The sequence below is a fragment of the Hypomesus transpacificus genome, chromosome 5, assembly GCF_021917145.1.
Source record: "Hypomesus transpacificus isolate Combined female chromosome 5, fHypTra1, whole genome shotgun sequence".
Taxonomy (NCBI): Eukaryota; Metazoa; Chordata; class Actinopteri; order Osmeriformes; family Osmeridae; genus Hypomesus; species Hypomesus transpacificus.
In genome coordinates this window covers 729,288-747,017 of record NC_061064.1, presented here as the reverse complement: position 1 = coordinate 747,017, position 17,730 = coordinate 729,288, and the positions used below count along the sequence as shown (strand labels likewise).

General features: G+C 45.1%; 3 protein-coding genes and 1 long non-coding RNA gene across 5 annotated transcripts; 3 read left to right on the top strand and 1 right to left on the bottom strand.

Moving 5' to 3' along the window:
* The first annotated feature begins 96 nt into the window (after positions 1–96).
* Positions 97–4,156, top strand: LOC124468311 (succinate dehydrogenase [ubiquinone] cytochrome b small subunit A, mitochondrial-like). Its single transcript, XM_047020988.1, has 4 exons — positions 97–688; positions 3,083–3,199; positions 3,334–3,487; positions 3,849–4,156. Exons 1-4 carry the CDS (start codon positions 640–642, stop codon positions 4,012–4,014), a joined length of 486 nt encoding a protein of 161 aa, XP_046876944.1. The 5' UTR covers positions 97–639; the 3' UTR covers positions 4,015–4,156.
* Positions 3,922–6,110, top strand: LOC124468310 (succinate dehydrogenase [ubiquinone] cytochrome b small subunit A, mitochondrial-like). Of its 2 annotated transcripts, XM_047020986.1 has the most exons (4): positions 3,922–4,010; positions 5,029–5,158; positions 5,280–5,433; positions 5,795–6,110. In XM_047020986.1, exons 2-4 carry the CDS (start codon positions 5,092–5,094, stop codon positions 5,958–5,960), a joined length of 387 nt encoding a protein of 128 aa, XP_046876942.1. In that variant the 5' UTR covers positions 3,922–4,010; positions 5,029–5,091; the 3' UTR covers positions 5,961–6,110. The 2 variants fall into 2 exon arrangements, with proteins under 2 accessions (XP_046876942.1, XP_046876943.1); XM_047020987.1 differs by lacking the exon at positions 3,922–4,010 and having other exon boundaries at positions 4,509–5,158; positions 5,795–6,104.
* Positions 6,111–6,477: 367 nt separating this feature from the next.
* On the bottom strand, positions 6,478–7,479 carry LOC124468312. Its single transcript, XR_006956155.1, has 2 exons — positions 6,860–7,479; positions 6,478–6,715 (listed from the first exon to the last, which is right to left on the bottom strand). It is a non-coding gene; the product is annotated as an uncharacterized LOC124468312 (long non-coding RNA).
* A 94-nt stretch (positions 7,480–7,573) lies between these two features.
* LOC124468306 (beta,beta-carotene 9',10'-oxygenase-like) lies at positions 7,574–16,528 on the top strand. The gene is made up of 12 exons (XM_047020976.1): positions 7,574–7,679; positions 8,472–8,673; positions 8,925–9,136; positions 11,213–11,328; positions 11,507–11,609; positions 11,961–12,089; positions 12,314–12,474; positions 12,945–13,112; positions 13,244–13,381; positions 14,059–14,241; positions 14,497–14,607; positions 15,132–16,528. The coding sequence occupies exons 1-12, from the start codon at positions 7,652–7,654 to the stop codon at positions 15,246–15,248; spliced, it is 1,668 nt and encodes a 555-aa protein (XP_046876932.1). The 5' UTR covers positions 7,574–7,651; the 3' UTR covers positions 15,249–16,528.
* The last annotated feature ends 1,202 nt before the right edge of the window (positions 16,529–17,730 follow it).

Here is a 17,730-nt window from a genome sequence, read left to right as displayed (position 1 = left end):
CTCCTGACACTCCCTTTATATAGAAAGATTAGCATTATATGTAGAGCTTTTATAACAACACTCACCTGTTGAGGGGCAGGATGTGCTATAGCCTACTTTCACTTTTGATTCTCAAGTTGGGACGTTGTCTTTCATTTTTGGTTACGTTTTTAAAGGCGCATTACCCTATATGCATAGAAAATAACATTTCACACGCTGCCTTAGTAGGCTACATGACTTGTGGCAGGCCTACATGCTCAATGAATTAATAGGTCAACACGCTCTACGATTAAGGAGATTTAGCGATCACACTGCTTTTATGTGTGTGTATAGGCCTATAGATATACCAAAGCTAGATCGGCAGACACACTCCAAAGCTCAGCAATGAAGCTTTGGTGAAGGTGTAGGAAGCTTGTGGGCGCTTCGCATCCTCCAAGCGCATAAGTGCACCTGCAGGAGCAGGACCATGTTATTATCAAGGGCCTATACATTCGCAACGGACCGGAGCCGTGCCCGTACCACCTGAAGAGGGCAGCAAAACGTTGTTGTAGCGTCCAGCACATGAATCGGAAGGGAAGAAGAAGACGACACCTGAATCAGTCAGGATCTCAGTTGCGCAACCAACCTATCCGTGCCCATGACCTTGCCTAAAGTAGTACCATGGCTTGCGCAGTAAGGAAGACCAGTCTGTGTATTAGAGGCATTACACGTAAGTTTAACATTGAGCATGATTTATGTGTTTGCCAAACAGATAATTTACCACAATAGCCTAATTCATTTGCTTCGTGAACGAAACGTCAAATGGGACAGCTCTACTGTATTTTGCTAGAAATACTATGTTGCCGCTCATCCCTTTACAGTAGGAGCTAAATCTTTTTTTGCGTTTTGGACGTCCATATGGACGTCCATAGACTGACGGCGATGGCTGCTGATCTTTGCATGGATGGACGGACGGCGATGCTGTTCAGAGTGCCGTCCATAGAGGGAGCAGATATTTTGGACGGCGTCATAGCCGTCCATATGGACGGCGATGCTGTTCAGAGTGCCGTCCATAGAGGGAGCAGATATTTTGGACGGCGTCATAGCCGTCCATATGGACGGCGATGCTGTTCAGAGTGCCGTCCATAGAGGGAGCAGATATTTTGGACGGCGATGGATTAGCAGGGACGTCCCTCGTGCCGTCCATAGAGGGAGCAGATATTTTGGACGGCATCATAGCCGTCCATATGGACGGCGATGCTGTTCAGAGTGCCGTCCATAGAGGGAGCATATATTTTGGACGGCGATGGATTGAATGTTTAGCAGGCTGTTGAGCTAACAGAACTGCCGAAGGCTACCATAGCATGTAGCTAGCTACATTAACTTTGGATGACTCTATCTTTTGTCAAGTTAATTTGTATGAATTGCATGTTAGTGCAATATTTACGCCTTTATTCTTTTTTTTTTACATAATCAGCAGTATGATCTCATGACAATATAGACTTGAAAAACAATATGTTATGGTTTGGGTTTGCCTATAGGCTACATTTATTTTAATTATTTCGAGAATTGTTAATAAAGACTCATTTAAAAGGTTAACATTGTGTTATGACCCTATGAAATACATTGCCATTTAGGTCTTTTAAACCGTCAGTTTAAAGTGTTTTATGGGTGGATTTGAAGCCACCAGTCAGTAGCTCCAATCTTGCGCACGAACTTTGCGCACGGAGACAAACGCAAAACAACAAACACTCGCTTGGAGCGGAGACCAATGCAAAACACAATACGATGTGTTGAGCCAAACCAAAGCCGTCAAAGGCTACCATGAATGTAGCTACAGCAACCGTGGATGACTCAATAAGTTTTGTCACGTTATTTTGTATTAATTGCATTTAAGTGAAGGCTATATATTTACGCCTTTATTTTATTTTTAACATACAAAAGTAGGCCAATCAACAATATAATCTCATGACAATACAGACTTGAAAAACAATATGTTATGGTTAGGGTTTGCCTAGATATAGGCTACATATATTTTAATTATTTCGAGAATTGTTAATAAAGACTCAATTAAGATTTTAACATTGTGTTATGACCCTATGAAATACATTGCCCTTTAGGTCTTTTAAGCCGTCAGTTTAAAGTGTTTTATGGGTGGATTTGGAGCCACCAGTCAGTAGCTCCAATGTTGCGCACGAACCACTTTGAGCGGAGACAAATGCAAAACGTAATAGCCTATGGGCCTAACACTCCAAATGTTAACCTTTTAAATGAGTCTTTATTAACAATTCTCGAAATAATTAAAATAAATGTAGCCTATAGGCAAACCCAAACCATAACATATTGTTTTTCAAGTCTATATTGTCATGAGATCATACTGCTGATTATGTAAAAAAAACAGAATAAAGGCGTAAATATTGCACTAACATGCAATTCATACAAATTAACTTGACAAAAGATTGAGTCATCCAAAGTTAATGTAGCTAGCTACATGCTATGGTAGCCTTCGGCAGTTCTGTTAGCTCAACAGCCTGCTAAACATTCAATCCATCGCCGTCCAAAATATATGCTCCCTCTATGGACGGCACTCTGAACAGCATCGCCGTCCATATGGGCGGCTATGACGCCGTCCAAAATATCTGCTCCCTCTATGGACGGCACGAGGGACGTCCCTGCTAATCCATCGCCGTCCAAAATATCTGCTCCCTCTATGGACGGCACTCTGAACAGCATCGCCGTCCATATGGACGGCTATGACGCCGTCCAAAATATCTGCTCCCTCTATGGACGGCACTCTGAACAGCATCGCCGTCCGTCCATCCATGCAAAGATCAGCAGCCATCGCCGTCAGTCTATGGACGTCCATATGGACGTCCAAAACGCAAAAAAAGATTTAGCTGCCTCTCTCCCTTTAAATGTCTCAATGTAGGCCTATGTAGTTTAACAGACAGCATTGGCACATAGATTTGCCGAATAGCCTATGCCAAATGTTAATAACGTGCAACCAGGCACATAATTGTAGGCTGTATTTTAAGTTGGGAGAACACATCAATATGTAGGCTAAATATTGTTTTGCGTGTCTGAAGTCATTGTTTCTAAGCATATTGTTTATTTTCCTCCTCAGCTCTGTGTCTGAACAACTCCCTCTTGTCTCGAGGACTGGTGGAGGCGAGCAGAAAGAGATGGGATGGAGAACCACACAGACTCGCAACAGAGAAAAGACTTTCCGTCACAACCCACGGTAACCCACTCAGGTAGGCTAAATTGTGCGCCTGTTTGTTTTGGATTAAAACATATTGTGTGCGTGCATATAGGTCTATGAGAATGCCAGAAAAATACCATAATTAAACTTGTTCTTGTATTTTTTAAACTTAGCAACTGCTTTGGTCTCCAAGGCCGCATCCATGCACTGGACGAGTGAAAGAGTAGTCAGCGTTGTGTTACTGGGAATGGCCCCCGCAGCTTACCTATACCCGGGCGCTGTGTTGGACCTCTCCGTTGCAACAGCACTTACTCTCCATGGTCACTGGTAGGTCAGCATCTCTCTTTGGTTTCCATAGGAGGAGAACATAGCTTACTACAACGGGTTAAAGATGAGGCTATGCTATAAACTTGCCTGAACGTGTCACATACTTGCTGATGACTAGGCTTTGGGTTAACCACTAACCACTTGACTGTCCACCAACCGTTGACATTCTCACATGTCTGGGCTTTGATGATCTGATATTCTTAATAAATACACAATTTGTATTTTGGTAAGAATAAATATGTCTGTTAAATGAATAAATGGTCTAAAGATTTTATGCAGTACTTATGGACTGTGTGTATGGATAAATCTTCTGATCAGTGGAGTAAAGATGCCCTAATGTTTCCATCCTGGTGGTTCACAGGGGGGTCGGCCAGGTAGTAACAGACTATGTCCACGGTGACCTGAAGATCAAGCTGGCCAAAAGCGGTCTGTTTGTCACCTCCATGGTGACCTTTGCTGGTCTGTGCTACTTCAACTATCATGACGTGGGCCTCTGTAAAGCAGTGGCCATGCTCTGGGATCTGTAAGCATGACTGACAGAGGAGAGAACATTCACTGCTAGCTTGGACCAATATATCCGGACCTGTGTTCAGACTCGTGGGGTGGGGGGGTGTCAGAAACATTAATCTATCAAGCATTGCACAGTCAGTCGGTGAACAAGTTTAAGAAAGCTTTATTGCTTGTGGCCGGCCCACAAGGAGACAAAAACATCACACGCCATTGTGCTACAAAGTTTGTCTGGTTCACAAGTCTTCAAGTAAGACTATATATTGGTGAGAAGTCTCCTCCCCTGCATATCAGCTGTCAATATGATCGATCTCAGAAACAGAGTGCGCGTGCACGTGGAAACTTACAGAGTTCTCTGACCCTAGGCTTGACCATATGATTCACTCAGCACAGATAAGGTTAACACATTTATTGCACCTCTAACATACTAATGGTCAACCTAGGTCAGTTTGTCTGCGTAAGCCTCGTGTCATCTATAGATCATGTAGGGAGAGGGTTCTCTGCTGGCAAGGAATGCTGAACACAGAATCATTCTTATTACAGGATAACAGTTACATCTTCAATTTTTCCAACAGGGGGGGGGGTTAATATTGTTTGCAATGTCTGTATGTTTTGTTTCAAAATTGTCCTCAAATAATGCACTTACATTATGTGCCAATAACAAAGCTTTCAGCATCTGTGTACACAAAAGATATAGAATAATCAATTATTCAAATAATCTACATTATAATAATCAATTTTGTTCTTGTCGAGACACGCTTGCATCTGTCAAAACCTGTTGGGGGAATTGCACATATTGTAGATTAGTTTCCGCTTAGTTTACATAGGCCTCAATGTAGGCCTATGTAGTTTAACAGACAGCATTGGCACATAGATTTGCCGAATAGCCTATGCCAAATGTTAATAACGTGCAACCAGGCACATAATTGTAGGCTGTATTTTAAGTTGGGAGAACACATCAATATGTAGGCTAAATATTGTTTTGCGTGTCTGAAGTCATTGTTTCTAAGCATATTGTTTATTTTCCTCCTCAGCTCTGTGTCTGAACAACTCCCTCTTGTCTCGAGGACTGGTGGAGGCGAGCAGAAAGAGATGGGATGGAGAACCACACAGACTCGCATCAGAGAAAAGACGTTCCGTCACAACCCACGGTAACCCACTCAGGTAGGCTAAATTGTGCGCCTGTTTGTTTTGGATTAAAACATATTGTGTGCGTGCATATAGGTCTATGAGAATGCCAGAAAAATACCATAATTAAACTTGTTCTTGTATTTTTTAAACTTAGCAACTGCTTTGGTCTCCAAGGCCGCATCCATGCACTGGACGAGTGAAAGAGTAGTCAGCGTTGTGTTACTGGGAATGGCCCCCGCAGCTTACCTATACCCGGGCGCTGTGTTGGACCTCTCCGTTGCAACAGCACTTACTCTCCATGGTCACTGGTAGGTCAGCATCTCTCTTTGGTTTCCATAGGAGGAGAACATAGCTTACTACAACGGGTTAAAGATGAGGCTATGCTATAAACTTGCCTGAACGTGTCACATACTTGCTGATGACTAGGCTTTGGGTTAACCACTAACCACTTGACTGTCCACCAACCGTTGACATTCTCACATGTCTGGGCTTTGATGATCTGATATTCTTAATAAATACACAATTTGTATTTTGGTAAGAATAAATATGTCTGTTAAATGAATAAATGGTCTAAAGATTTTATGCAGTACTTATGGACTGTGTGTATGGATAAATCTTCTGATCAGTGGAGTAAAGATGCCCTAATGTTTCCATCCTGGTGGTTCACAGGGGGGTCGGCCAGGTAGTAACAGACTATGTCCACGGTGACCTGAAGATCAAGCTGGCCAAAAGCGGTCTGTTTGTCACCTCCATGGTGACCTTTGCTGGTCTGTGCTACTTCAACTATCATGACGTGGGCCTCTGTAAAGCAGTGGCCATGCTCTGGGATCTGTAAGCATGACTGACAGAGGAGAGAACATTCACTGCTAGCTTGGACCAATATATCCGGACCTGTGTTCAGACTCGTGGGGTGGGGGGGTGTCAGAAATATTAATCTATCAAGCATTGCACAGTCAGTCGGTGAACAAGTTTAAGAAAGCTTTATTGCTTGTGGCCGGCCCACAAGGAGACAAAAACATCACACGCCATTGTGCTACAAAGTTTGTCTGGTTCACAAGTCTTCAAGTAAGACTATATATTGGTGAGAAGTCTCCTCCCCTGCATATCAGCTGTCAATATGATCGATCTCAAAAACAGAGTGCGCGTGCACGTGGAAACTTACAGAGTTCTCTGACCCTAGGCTTGACCATATGATTCACTCAGCACAGATAAGGTTAACACATTTATTGCACCTCTAGCATACTAATGGTCAACCTAGGTCAGTTTGTCTGCGTAAGCCTCGTGTCATCTATAGATCATGTAGGGAGAGGGTTCTCTGCTGGCAAGGAATGCTGAACACAGAATCATTCTTATTACAGGATAACAGTTACATCTTCAATTTTTCCAACAGGGGGGGGGGTTAATATTGTTTGCAATGTCTGTATGTTTTGTTTCAAAATTGTCCTCAAATAATGCACTTACATTATGTGCCAATAACAAAGCTTTCAGCATCTGTGTACACAAAAGATATAGAATAATCAATTATTCAAATAATCTACATTATAATAATCAATTTTGTTCTTGTCGAGACACGCTTGCATCTGTCAAAACCTGTTGGGGGAATTGCACATATTGTAGATTAGTTTCCTGTATAGAGGTTTTTGTGTGTGTGTGTGTGTGTGTGGGGGGGGGGGGGGGGCAATGTATGTGTACCACAGTATAGGCCTGTAGTTTATGTAAAGAAGTGGAGATTACCAAGCATTTCCTTTGTTGAGTTTGTAGTGACACTGATCGCTGTCAACCTGTGAACAAAAATAACTTTGGCCTCTGATATGCTGTGATAATTATTAATGTAAATAATAAAAGATGAATGAAGGAACTTCTGAAACCAAATACAAGCCATGCATGAATCACTCTGAATCACTTTACCATTGCCTGTATGTCAAATAAAAACGTAGCAATTGCATGGCTTCAATAATTGGTTGTTCGTTAGGATTGTTCATTTTGTTTGTTTAAGCTCAGTGAATCGCGACTCCCGTGAAAATTGATACCTTTGTAGGAAAAAACAAAATATGCATATAGCTAGCCTAAATTACAAACTATGATTGTACCATGACTATGACTGTTACAATTACGCTGTAAATAGACTATAAGTAACATAGCCTACATTTAAAATAATAGTAAAGCAGGCCATCTTAAGCCTATATGTAACACCCCAGTTAAAAAATGTAGCCTAAATATTTGTTCGTTACAGTAAATAATGATGTAGCCTACAGTTGATATGTTTTGTAAGATGTGTTAGGTTAAAATTACGACAAAGGAGACAACATTAAAGAGATCTCCAGAAACAGCCGTGTTTATAAACTATCTTTTAAATGTGTACAGTAGTATAGTCTACTTCTGTAGGACACTTGAAAAATGTGCTGTTTAATCTGTATCGGGTGTCAAATTCATGACGTAACGCGCAGACTATATAAACATCCCACCAGTGTGAGACGGCCACTTCCTCTAGCCTATCTTCTAGCCTGTAGAAATCGTTGGTCAGTAATGTCACCTGTAAAAGATGAAATTTCAGGTACGTAGTTCATTTTTTTTCATAAGTTTTATACAATTACTTATTATTTAATCGTATAGGTTATGATAATCTCTTTATCTCGATCTGCGTCTGCTGTAGCTAAAACACGTTAAGCCTATGCGACCTAATGTATGCAATATGGAACAAAAAAAACATGTGTTGCAAATGCATGAAAGTCCCGCACGAAGCGTTGATACTGGTGACTATAAGCCTACAACAATAACACGCGTATGGATGTAGGCTACACCAACATTCACTGTCAGAAAACATTCGTTTTAATATCTTGGTTTCTTAACGTAGCATAGCCTACTGTAACATTGACCATGTCAGAAGATTAACTTTTGAAATAGATTTGGCGATTAAGGCTGAGTTAGGATTTACACTTCAGATATCTATTTGGAAACGTACTAGCTGTTACCGCAAAGCACTGCCGATGGCTTTTCAGAGTGTAGGCTATTGTAAACCGATCCCTTGAGGTACAGTAACGCCTTGTAAACACCGGGTACGCAGTTTAACCCTGTGCTGTACCGAGGGTTAACAGCAGTATCCTACCGTGATTGTAGAAGTTTGGTGAAAGTTTGGTGAAATAACTTGCACCATTAAACCGTAATAAAGTTTAAGCTATATAGCAGTTGTTGTTACATCGGTATCATAGTTTATGCAACCTGCAAAGTGTTGTCTGTTGTGCTACAATACAGTTGGTCTGTACCTGTACAATGTTGCTTTGGACCAAAGCGTGTTGCAAGTGAATACACTGTTTCATAAATGTATTGCGGTCGCGTCCTACTGAAGACACCAAGCACTCCGGTGGTGCCAAGCAGGAGGAGCTCACCTGTCCGGAGCTGAGGGGGCTGGAGTCCATCGCCCCCCTAGTGCGCTCCGTGGAGGAGACGCCTGAGCCCATAGCTACGGAGGTGCGGGGCAACATCCCCTCCTGGATCTCAGGCAGCCTGCTCAGAAACGGACCTGGGAAGTTTGAGTTCGGAAACCAAAAGTGAGTCGACTCTTTTTTTATGCCCATTTTTGTAAAAAATACTATTTCAACAATATTTCTTTTCAATAAATGTGTTGTGAAATAGAGAAAGGGAGTCTTAAAAAATATATAAAAAAAAAAAAATAAGAAAGAAAAATAAATATTAAATGAGACAAAACGATACATTTGACAGCAGAGTGAAATTTGGAAAAACAGAGAAAAGGTGTTAGATATTCAGTGTTGATATCCCTGTTATGGTTTGCCTTCCACAGCTTCAACCACTGGTTTGATGGGATGGCTATGCTGCACCAGTTTAAGATCCAGGACGGTCAGGTGACCTACAAAAGCCGTTTCTTGCAGAGTGACGTCTACAAGAAGAACAGTGAGAAGGATCGCATTGTCGTGTCCGAATTCGGAACCCTGGCCTTGCCGGACCCTTGCAAAAACTTCTTTCAACGTTTCCTCTCTCGCTTCGAAATGATCCGTGAGTTACTGTGTTGGGTAGGGAGAGGGCAGGAGGGAGTAGAGGGGAAGTGTTGGGTAGGGAGAGGGCAGGAGGGAGTAGGGGGGGAGTGTTGGGTAGGGAGAGGGCAGGAGGGAGTAGAGGGGGAGTGTTGGGTAGGGAGAAGGCAGGAGGGAGTAGAGGGGGAGTGTTGGGTAGGGAGAGGGCAGGAGGGAGTAGAGGGGGAGTGTTGGGTAGGGAGAGGGCAGGAGGGAGTAGAGGGGGAGTGTTGGGTAGGGAGAGGGCAGGAGGGAGTAGAGGGGGAGTGTTGGGTAGGGAGAGGGCAGGAGGGAGTAAAGGGGGAGTGTTGGGTAGGGAGAGGGCAGGAGGGAGTAGAGGGGGAGTGTTGGGTAGGGAGAGGGCAGGAGGGAGTAGAGGGGGAGTGTTGGGTAGGGAGAGGGCAGGAGGGAGTAGGGGGGGAGTGTTGGGTAGGGAGAGGGCAGGAGGAAGTAGAGGGGGAGTGTTGGGTAGGGAGAGGGCAGGAGGGAGTAGGGGGGGAGTGTTGGGTAGGGAGAGGGAGAGGGCAGCGGGAAGTAGGGGGGAGTGTTGGGTAGGGAGAGGGCAGGAGGGAGTAGGGGGGGAGTGTTGGGTAGGGAGAGGGCAGGAGGGAGTAGAGGGGGAGTGTTGGGTAGGGAGAGGGCAGGAGGGAGTAGAGGGGGAGTGTTGGGTAGGGTTGAGTATAGGATGTGAGGGGACTCATGTATAAGGCCAGCTTTTAGATTCTTGTTTCTCCTCTTTGATGTTTTTTTTGCCTTTTTTAACTCAGAAGCACAAAGTCCCACATAGTGCATATAGATAAGGAGGATGTGTCTGTGCTGTACACGCAGTCCTACACTAGTGCTACTGTGGTACTTACCACATTTCATAACATCCCATGTGGAGAGGCTTCTGAAAATAGAACAAATTGAAGTCGCAAATAGATATATCCATGTACTAATACAGCACATAATCCATTTTGAATGGTGCTACAATAGTAATAGTATGACCTATATACTGAGCAGAAACAGAGGAACATGTTTTCTCAGATTTGTGGTTGAGGTTATTTGTGGATTCCATCAGTTCAGCTATTAAGTTTAAGCGTAAAAAAAAACAATTTACCAGTGCAAATAGATTTTTTTCAAAAGTGGAAAAAGTTTTGTCAGCACATCGGTGAAAGAAATAGAAAATAACAATGTTCAAATGAGGAACCACTCTCGTTTCCGTGGTTTCAGCTCTTAGATTCAAGTGGAAACGAAGATAAAGGGAAGAGGCCAAGGAATGTGTCAGGGGAATTCATATTTCAAACATCCATAAACTGTGCTCCGTAAAGCAGGATGAGGAGAGTCAGAGGCAGGAGGGTGGAGGGGAGGCCTCGCTCCAGAGGCAGGAGGGTGGAGGGGAGGCCTCGCTCCAGAGGCAGGAGGGTGGAGGGGAGGCCTCGCTCCAGAGGCAGGAGGGTGGAGGGGAGGCCTCGCTCCAGAGGCAGGAGGGTGGAGGGGAGGCCTCGCTCCAGAGGCAGGAGGGTGGAGGGGAGGCCTCGCTCCAGAGGCAGGAGGGTGGAGGGGAGGCCTCGCTCCAGAGGCAGGAGGGTGGAGGGGAGGCCTCGCTCCAGAGGCAGGAGGGTGGAGGGTGGAGGGTGGAGGGGAGGCCTCGCTCCAGAGGCAGGAGGGTGGAGGGGAGGCCTCGCTCCAGAGGCAGGAGGGTGGAGGGGAGGCCTCGCTCCAGAGGCAGGAGGGTGGAGGGGAGGCCTCGCTCCAGAGGCAGGAGGGTGGAGGGTGGAGGGTGGAGGGGAGGCCCTGCTCCAGAGGCAGGAGGGTGGAGGGTGGAGGGTGGAGGGGAGGCCCTGCTCCAGAGGCAGGAGGGTGGAGGGTGGAGGGTGGAGGGGAGGCCCTGCTCCAGGGTTGTGTAATGTGCTCGTGTGTCCGCATGGGACAAATCAGGCAACAGCAGACTTGACTTTCCACCATGTGTGCAAGCAGAAAGTAAAAAAACAAGTTTGTAGAAAGTGTTCCACAAATGTAATTACACACACTTGTAAAACGTTAACTTTGATGTTAAATGTGAACTTGTCTTGTATAGAGCCTACGGATAATGCGAGCGTGAGCTTTGTCAAGTACAAGGGAGACTACTATGTCAGCACCGAGACCAACTTCATGCACAGAGTGGACCCTGACAGTTTAGAGTCCGTGGAAAAGGTAGAGGCAAATATGACTCATATTATTTGAGAGGCTCTTTATTGCTATGTAGTAACATGTTAGAACTATGTCATAAAATGTTGTAGGAACATATTGAAGTAACCTACATCTTCCCATTACCTGAGTAACCTACATCTTCCCATCCTCTGAGTAACCTACATCTTCCCATCCTCTCCAGGTGGACTGGAGCAAGTTCATAGCAGTGAACGGTGCAACGGCCCACCCCCACTACGACCCGGACGGCACCGTCTACAACATGGGGAACTCCTATGGAGCCAAAGGTCAGAGCGATCCTCTCCAGGGTTATTATGGCTCTGTTAAAACAGGAGACGCCCTGTCGTTGCACATCGCTGTCTCGCTGGAGTCAGAGTCGAGACTTGGCTGCTTAGAGGGGGTTCTTTGGTGACCTCACAATCTGGCCCTGAGCTCTTGCGGCGTTGCCGTGACGACCCCCGAAAAAAAGAAAAACATACGCTCGCTCGCTCGCTCCTCGAGAGAAACACAAACACAGAGCTTAAATCGCCATGGAAATGTACAAATACGCCATGGTTGTCTGTGGAGGATGTGAAGTAGGACGTAAACATGGTAGACACAGCGCTGAACTCCCTTGACAGGTGTTTATGTGTTTCCAGGTGCCCTGTACAACATTATCTCCGTCCCGCCGGCCAAGAACGACTCCCAAGACACCCTCCACGGGGCTAAAGTGTTGTGCTCCATAGTCCCAGCAAACAAATCCCATCCTTCCTACTATCACAGCTTCGGTAAGCCAGCCACCTCACTCGTTACAGACCAGTTCTGGACTCCGACCAGCTAAATACTGATAAACTACACACTTCTGATCCTTGATTTTCTGGTGTAGTTTGTAAATGAGATGGGTATGGCTAAATTAATACAATGTAAATGTCCCACACTGTCCCCGCCCCCAGCAGGGCGGCCCCGGGGTGCGTATCCATGCGTGACTAAATCTCTCTCCTTCTGCCCTCAGCCATGTCCCAGAACTACGTGGTGTTCATCGAGCAGCCCATCAAGATGGACCTGCTGAAGATCGTCACCTGCAAGCTGAGGGGCAAGGCTCTGAGCGAGGGCATCTACTGGGACCCCGAGCAGGAGACTGTCTTCCACCTGGTGGACAAGCACACGGGCAAGGTGAGACCCCCGCCAGCCTGGTTGTGAGCTCATGAATAAGGTCTAATGTTTGTGTAGACCCTTTTAACAAGCAATTGTAACCGAGTTGATTTGGTTCAGCTCACTCCTCAGTGTAAACACCGCCCACCCACACTATTGATTTGCCAGATTTGTGATGGCATAGCTGGCTGAGAGGTGTTTGGGAAGGGTTGTCGCTGTGTGGGTGAGTCAGAGCAGCCTGGAGTGGGCGAGCGAGGGAGGAAGACTGATGAGAGACTCCATGACACCTGTCACATGACGCCATGACACCTGTCACATGACGCCATGACACCTGTCACATGACACCTGTCACATGATGCCATGACACCTGTCACATGACGCCATGACACCTCTCACATATCACAGATCCACACCAACAGCCTTCCTAACACCTGCCTTGTTTACCCCCTCCCTCCCCCCCCCCACCTGTCTTCTCTCCCGTCTCCTCCCAGGTGAGCTCAGTGAAGTACCACACCAAGCCCCTGTCCACCTTCCACCAGATCAACGCCTTCGAGGAGGATGACTTCTTGGTGCTGGACATGTGCAGCTCTGACAGCGGGGAGGCCATCAACAACTACCTGATCCAGAACCTGCGCCAGTCAGGGGAGGCCTTGGACCTGGTCCGAACACACACACACACACACCTACATATGTAATCCCTCATACACATACCTAAATATGAATGCTTTAACACATCTTAAATCCTGAGTGTGAGGACTGAGACGAAGGTAATGTCCCGTGTGTTCTTCAGGTTTACAACAACATGAACAAGGTGTTTCCCCGGAGGTTCGTCTTGCCTCTCAATGTGAGCGCTGACACGCCGTCAGACGAGAATCTCAACACCCGGCCCTCCAGCCTGGCCACAGCCGTGAAAATGAACAAAGACAAGGTAGCCCTGATGTGCGCTCGAGCATTTGAAATAGACTCTGTGACTTTATTGTGGCAAATTTTAAAGCCTTTTCACGCTATGAAAAAGACAAAAACAAATGAACAAAACAGGAGTAAAAAAGACAACAAAGAGAAACAAAAAAAGGTGTTGGAGATGCTGTTCTCGTCTGTGATGATAAACACACTGGGTTTGAAACCAGAGCTCAACACTTTCCAGCATTCCTTCACAATTCAAACACAGGTGCTGCATGTTGTTCAAAGTTCAGTTTGTCTACAGCCCTGAGCCATATTGACTTCAGTTGGTTAGAGTTTAACATATTGTAGATTGCTAGTTTAGAGTTATTTGAAAAAAGGCTATGATCCGAAGTCTAAAGGTTACTTATAAAACCCCATGAAACACTGGTAACAACGAGAAGTAATCCACCTACATTAATTTTCTAACTTCACGAATCAGCCATATTGAGCCATATTTTTTACATAAAAGTTTTCTCCAGAGAGTTCTCCTGAAGATGTATCCAGACTTGAACAGACTGTTGCTCATAGTTATCCAGAGAACGCTGTGATCCCAACACTAAAGGGCTAAAGTGGTAAAGCTGTTTTTTTGTTTACAACAAGCGGTTGTTCATCCCTCTCCGCCCCCTCCCCCCCCCCCCCCCCCCCCACACACACACACATCAGGTTTTCTGCCTTCACGAGGATCTCCATGGCAACGACCTGTGTGAGTACGGTGGTCTGGAGTTTCCTCAGATCAACTACAGCAGGTGTAACACCCGGCCTTACCGCTTCTTCTACGGCTGTGGCTTCAGACACCTGGTTGGAGACTCTCTCCTCAAGATGGACCTGGAGGACAAGACCTTGAAGGTGGGCCGGCTAACACACACACACATTAAACCATCGAAGGTGTTCAGAAGTGTTAAATATAGTCAACACATTGTGTTTTTGTGAACTGGGTACAGTGAACGACATCCTCATGTCAGTGTACGATATCAGCAGCAATGTGTGCTTGTGTGTTTTGCGTGTGTGGTGTGTGTGTTTGTGTGTGTGGTGTGTGTGTGGTGTGTGTGTGTGTGGTGTGTGTGTGGTGTGTGTGTGTGTGTGGTGTGTGTGTGTCCTCAGGTGTGGTACCAGAAGGGCTTCTTCCCGTCAGAGCCGGTGTTTGTCCCGTCCCCTGATGCTCTAGATGAAGATGATGGGGTCATCCTCTCTGTGGTCCTCACTCCTTCAGAGGTGAACACCGGCTGGGCTTGGCTGGGCTGGGCTGGGGCTGGGGCTTGACTGGGGCTGGGATGGCCTGGGCTTGACTGGGCTGGGGCTGGGCTGAAAAACAGCAGCTGTCCAAGTCATCATTGCAGACTGTACAGTACTGATAAAACAAAATGTGAAGAATGTAAACTATTCAGATCAGCTGAACTCAGGACAGAACATCAGCTCAGGTTACAGTCTCATTCCCCCTCAACAAAAAAAAAATGCCCTGCTCTAAATAATAAAATGGCCCAGAGCTATAATTTTTGTTTGTGGTTGGACCTCACTAAAACTGGTTCATGTTCATTGGCCCAGTTTCCCAGATTCGTTAAGAAGCTCTTAACGCGAAGAGCTTCTTAAGAACGTTCGAAAAGTGCTCTAGAACGCTCTTAGAACGTTCCTAAGAACCTCTTAGCGTTAAGAGCTTCTTAACGAATCTGGGAAACCCGTCCTTTGCTGGTTCCAGTGTCGACAGGGTTTAATATAATAAAGTGTTTCTGTCCCTCCAGGACAAGGCGACGTTCCTCCTGGTTTTGGATGCAAAGACCTTCGAGGAGTTGGGGAGGGCCGCGGTACCTGTGAATATTCCTTACGGGTTCCACGGGACCTTCAATGCAGCTGTTTGAATCTGCAGAACGCCAGACCACCAGTGCCAACACCCTAACCTCTGACCCCTAAACCTACACACCAAGTCCAAACATCTTAACGCTTCTCCTGACTCCTGACCTCTGGAACCTGCACCCCAGGTCCCAACACCTTAAAGATGCTGTAAAGTGGAATTGAAAATGAGTCGTAAGTTCATCACACCACAGAAGAATGTGTTGTTAACTACACATCCAAATTCGAATGAAAAAAAACAGACAAGTATGTTGAATTAGGCTTTGTCGTCTCTGCTTGATACTGGGGGGGGGGGGTCGCCTGAAGGAGCTGAAGCTCCACCCCCTCGAATTTATTGAATTTAGCAACATCAGCAACATTAGCTAAATCAATTGCAGATATCAGAGCTGAAAACGGGAGGGAAACTGTTCAACAGTTCTCACTCCACATTTCAGTGTGACAACGTTTTTGCGCTTTGCACATGTTTTTAGGAACTCATTTCACACGTATATAATGTACTGAGAAACAAATCATGGAATTAGCTTTACAGCATCTTTAACCCTGCCCCCTAAACCTGAAGCTGCACCTCAGTCGACACCCTCTTCTAACTCTAAGGATGTGCGAACAGATGTTCTTGTGTCGGATGTCTGTACTCATACTTATACTGTGAAGAACAGAGGTTCCAGTTCAAGTATTATGTAACCAAACAGTTACTGTTTAGTTTAAACAATTGTAAAATGAATGTTGGAATCCAATATATAATCAAATGTAAAGTTTGACTAACATGAATGTATATTACATAATAAAGCTCTATATCATGTGATGTGCTAAGGTTTGCCCTCTTAATTTGGTATGTTTAGTACTTTTGGTTACGTTTTTTGTACTTTCACCTCTGTTGTCTTGAAATACTGCATATTTTTCCAGTATTTTAAGCTTTTTCTATGAACACAAGTCAACCACTTGTTGATTTGGTTAGTTGATTATCTACAAACTGTTATCAATGCTTTCTTTATAACCAAGTTTTTTGCATTATAAAGTTTGATATCCTGATCTTTTTTATAACTTTTATAAGAAAATTATCTTGTAAAACACTTTGAACTTTGTCACCACACATCAAGACAAGCTCTTTATGATGAAACAGCTTTACAGTAACCTGGCTTTAACCACATTTGATTATTATAGCTGGTCTCTACTGTTCCAGAAGTGGCAGTAGACGACCACTGGGGGGTGCCACACCCCCACATGAAACGCAATTCTCAGATGTTTCAAATAAAAGTTTTGTAATTTGATTACGTTTTACCTAAAGACACAAAAGGATCTGCTCTTTGTTTTGTGAAACTTTCAAAATATGAGTGATTGACTTAGAGTATTATATTGAGCATACCACAGTAGCTGTACTCACTCAATTTCTAAACTGTCAGATCCAACCGTGGTTTATCTCAGAGGATAAAACACAAATGTACGATACATGTGTGAGGCATACATGAACTATGAATTCATAGGTTATGTGTGAGCCAGACTGTGTGTGTGTGGTACTGTAAGGATCTCTGACAAACAAACCCTCTCCGATTACCCATAATCCCCTACATCAAACACCTCAGGAGTCCCTGTTCTCAGAGAGAGGCCTTCACAGCCCTTCACTCACCGCCATGGAGCCCAGAGATCCTGTTTCCTTCCAACAGGCCCGCTTTTCTCCACCTGGAATATCCCGGCACACAAACCTGAGTGTGTGTGCATGCGTGTAATGGCTGTGTGTGAATGTGTGTGTTTGTAGTGTGTGTGTGTGTGTGCAAGTGTGTTTGTTTGAAGGGGGGGGGGGGGGGCGAGACAGAAAAAGGACAACAGAGAGAGTCTGTCTGTTTCACCCACAGTGTCTAATGCCCTTCTGTTGCACTTTAGTTATTTTGAGGCCTCATCCATTAAAGTAGTCTTCAGGCTCGAGGCTGCAGACAGACATCACCACAGAGTCAGAGCGCATGGGTGCCCCTAGAGTCCTCTAGGCTCAGACAGATGCAGGGAGACAAGAAGACAGGGAGACTGAGAGACAGGGAGACAGAGAAACAGGGAGACAGAGAAACAGGGAGACAGATGGATTATTTGTTCCTTTGTCCTATTTTCGAAAGTAAGAATTGAAAAAAAAGAAAACTCAGGGAATCCAGGCTGTAATTTCTTCATCTGCCACTAGAGGCCAGGATAGGGGCAGATTACAGGGCTGGAAAGGTGGTGGAGAAGTCCTGCACCTGTTGGAGGAGATCAGTTGGTGACTAAAATAGAAGACAAAAAAAAAACGTAGAAATAGAAGAAATAGACTGAAAGTAATTAGATAAAGTAGGTGGGAATAAACCCTGGGGAAACTGTTCCTTGGCTGGCATACTGCAGATTACTTTGATGTTGAAGTAGTGGTTCAGATAATTCCCCCCAAAATGTAGGAATGTGGTTAAAAAATCCATAAGAGTGAAAGAGGACATGAATGAGTGTAGAACGGTGTGATTATGGTCCAGTACTCTACAC

What these genes read in the sequence shown, in the direction of transcription:
- LOC124468306 (XM_047020976.1), top strand. Translation starts at nt 7,652, where the DNA reads ATGTCACCTGTAAAAGATGAAATTTCAG. An exon ending in TGTAAAAGATGAAATTTCAG is followed by an intron (nt 7,680 to 8,471) that starts GTACGTAGTTCA and finishes GTCCTACTGAAG; the next exon opens with ACACCAAGCACTCCGGTGGT. An exon ending in CAGGGGAGGCCTTGGACCTG is followed by an intron (nt 13,113 to 13,243) that starts GTCCGAACACAC and finishes TGTGTTCTTCAG; the next exon opens with GTTTACAACAACATGAACAA.
- LOC124468311 (XM_047020988.1), top strand. Translation starts at nt 640, where the DNA reads ATGGCTTGCGCAGTAAGGAAGACCAGTCTGTGTATTAGAGGCATTACA. An exon ending in ACTTTCCGTCACAACCCACG is followed by an intron (nt 3,200 to 3,333) that starts GTAACCCACTCA and finishes TTTTAAACTTAG; the next exon opens with CAACTGCTTTGGTCTCCAAG. An exon ending in CTTACTCTCCATGGTCACTG is followed by an intron (nt 3,488 to 3,848) that starts GTAGGTCAGCAT and finishes GGTGGTTCACAG; the next exon opens with GGGGGTCGGCCAGGTAGTAA.
- LOC124468310 (XM_047020986.1), top strand. Translation starts at nt 5,092, where the DNA reads ATGGAGAACCACACAGACTCGCATCAGAGAAAAGACGTTCCGTCACAA. An exon ending in ACCCACGGTAACCCACTCAG is followed by an intron (nt 5,159 to 5,279) that starts GTAGGCTAAATT and finishes TTTTAAACTTAG; the next exon opens with CAACTGCTTTGGTCTCCAAG. An exon ending in CTTACTCTCCATGGTCACTG is followed by an intron (nt 5,434 to 5,794) that starts GTAGGTCAGCAT and finishes GGTGGTTCACAG; the next exon opens with GGGGGTCGGCCAGGTAGTAA.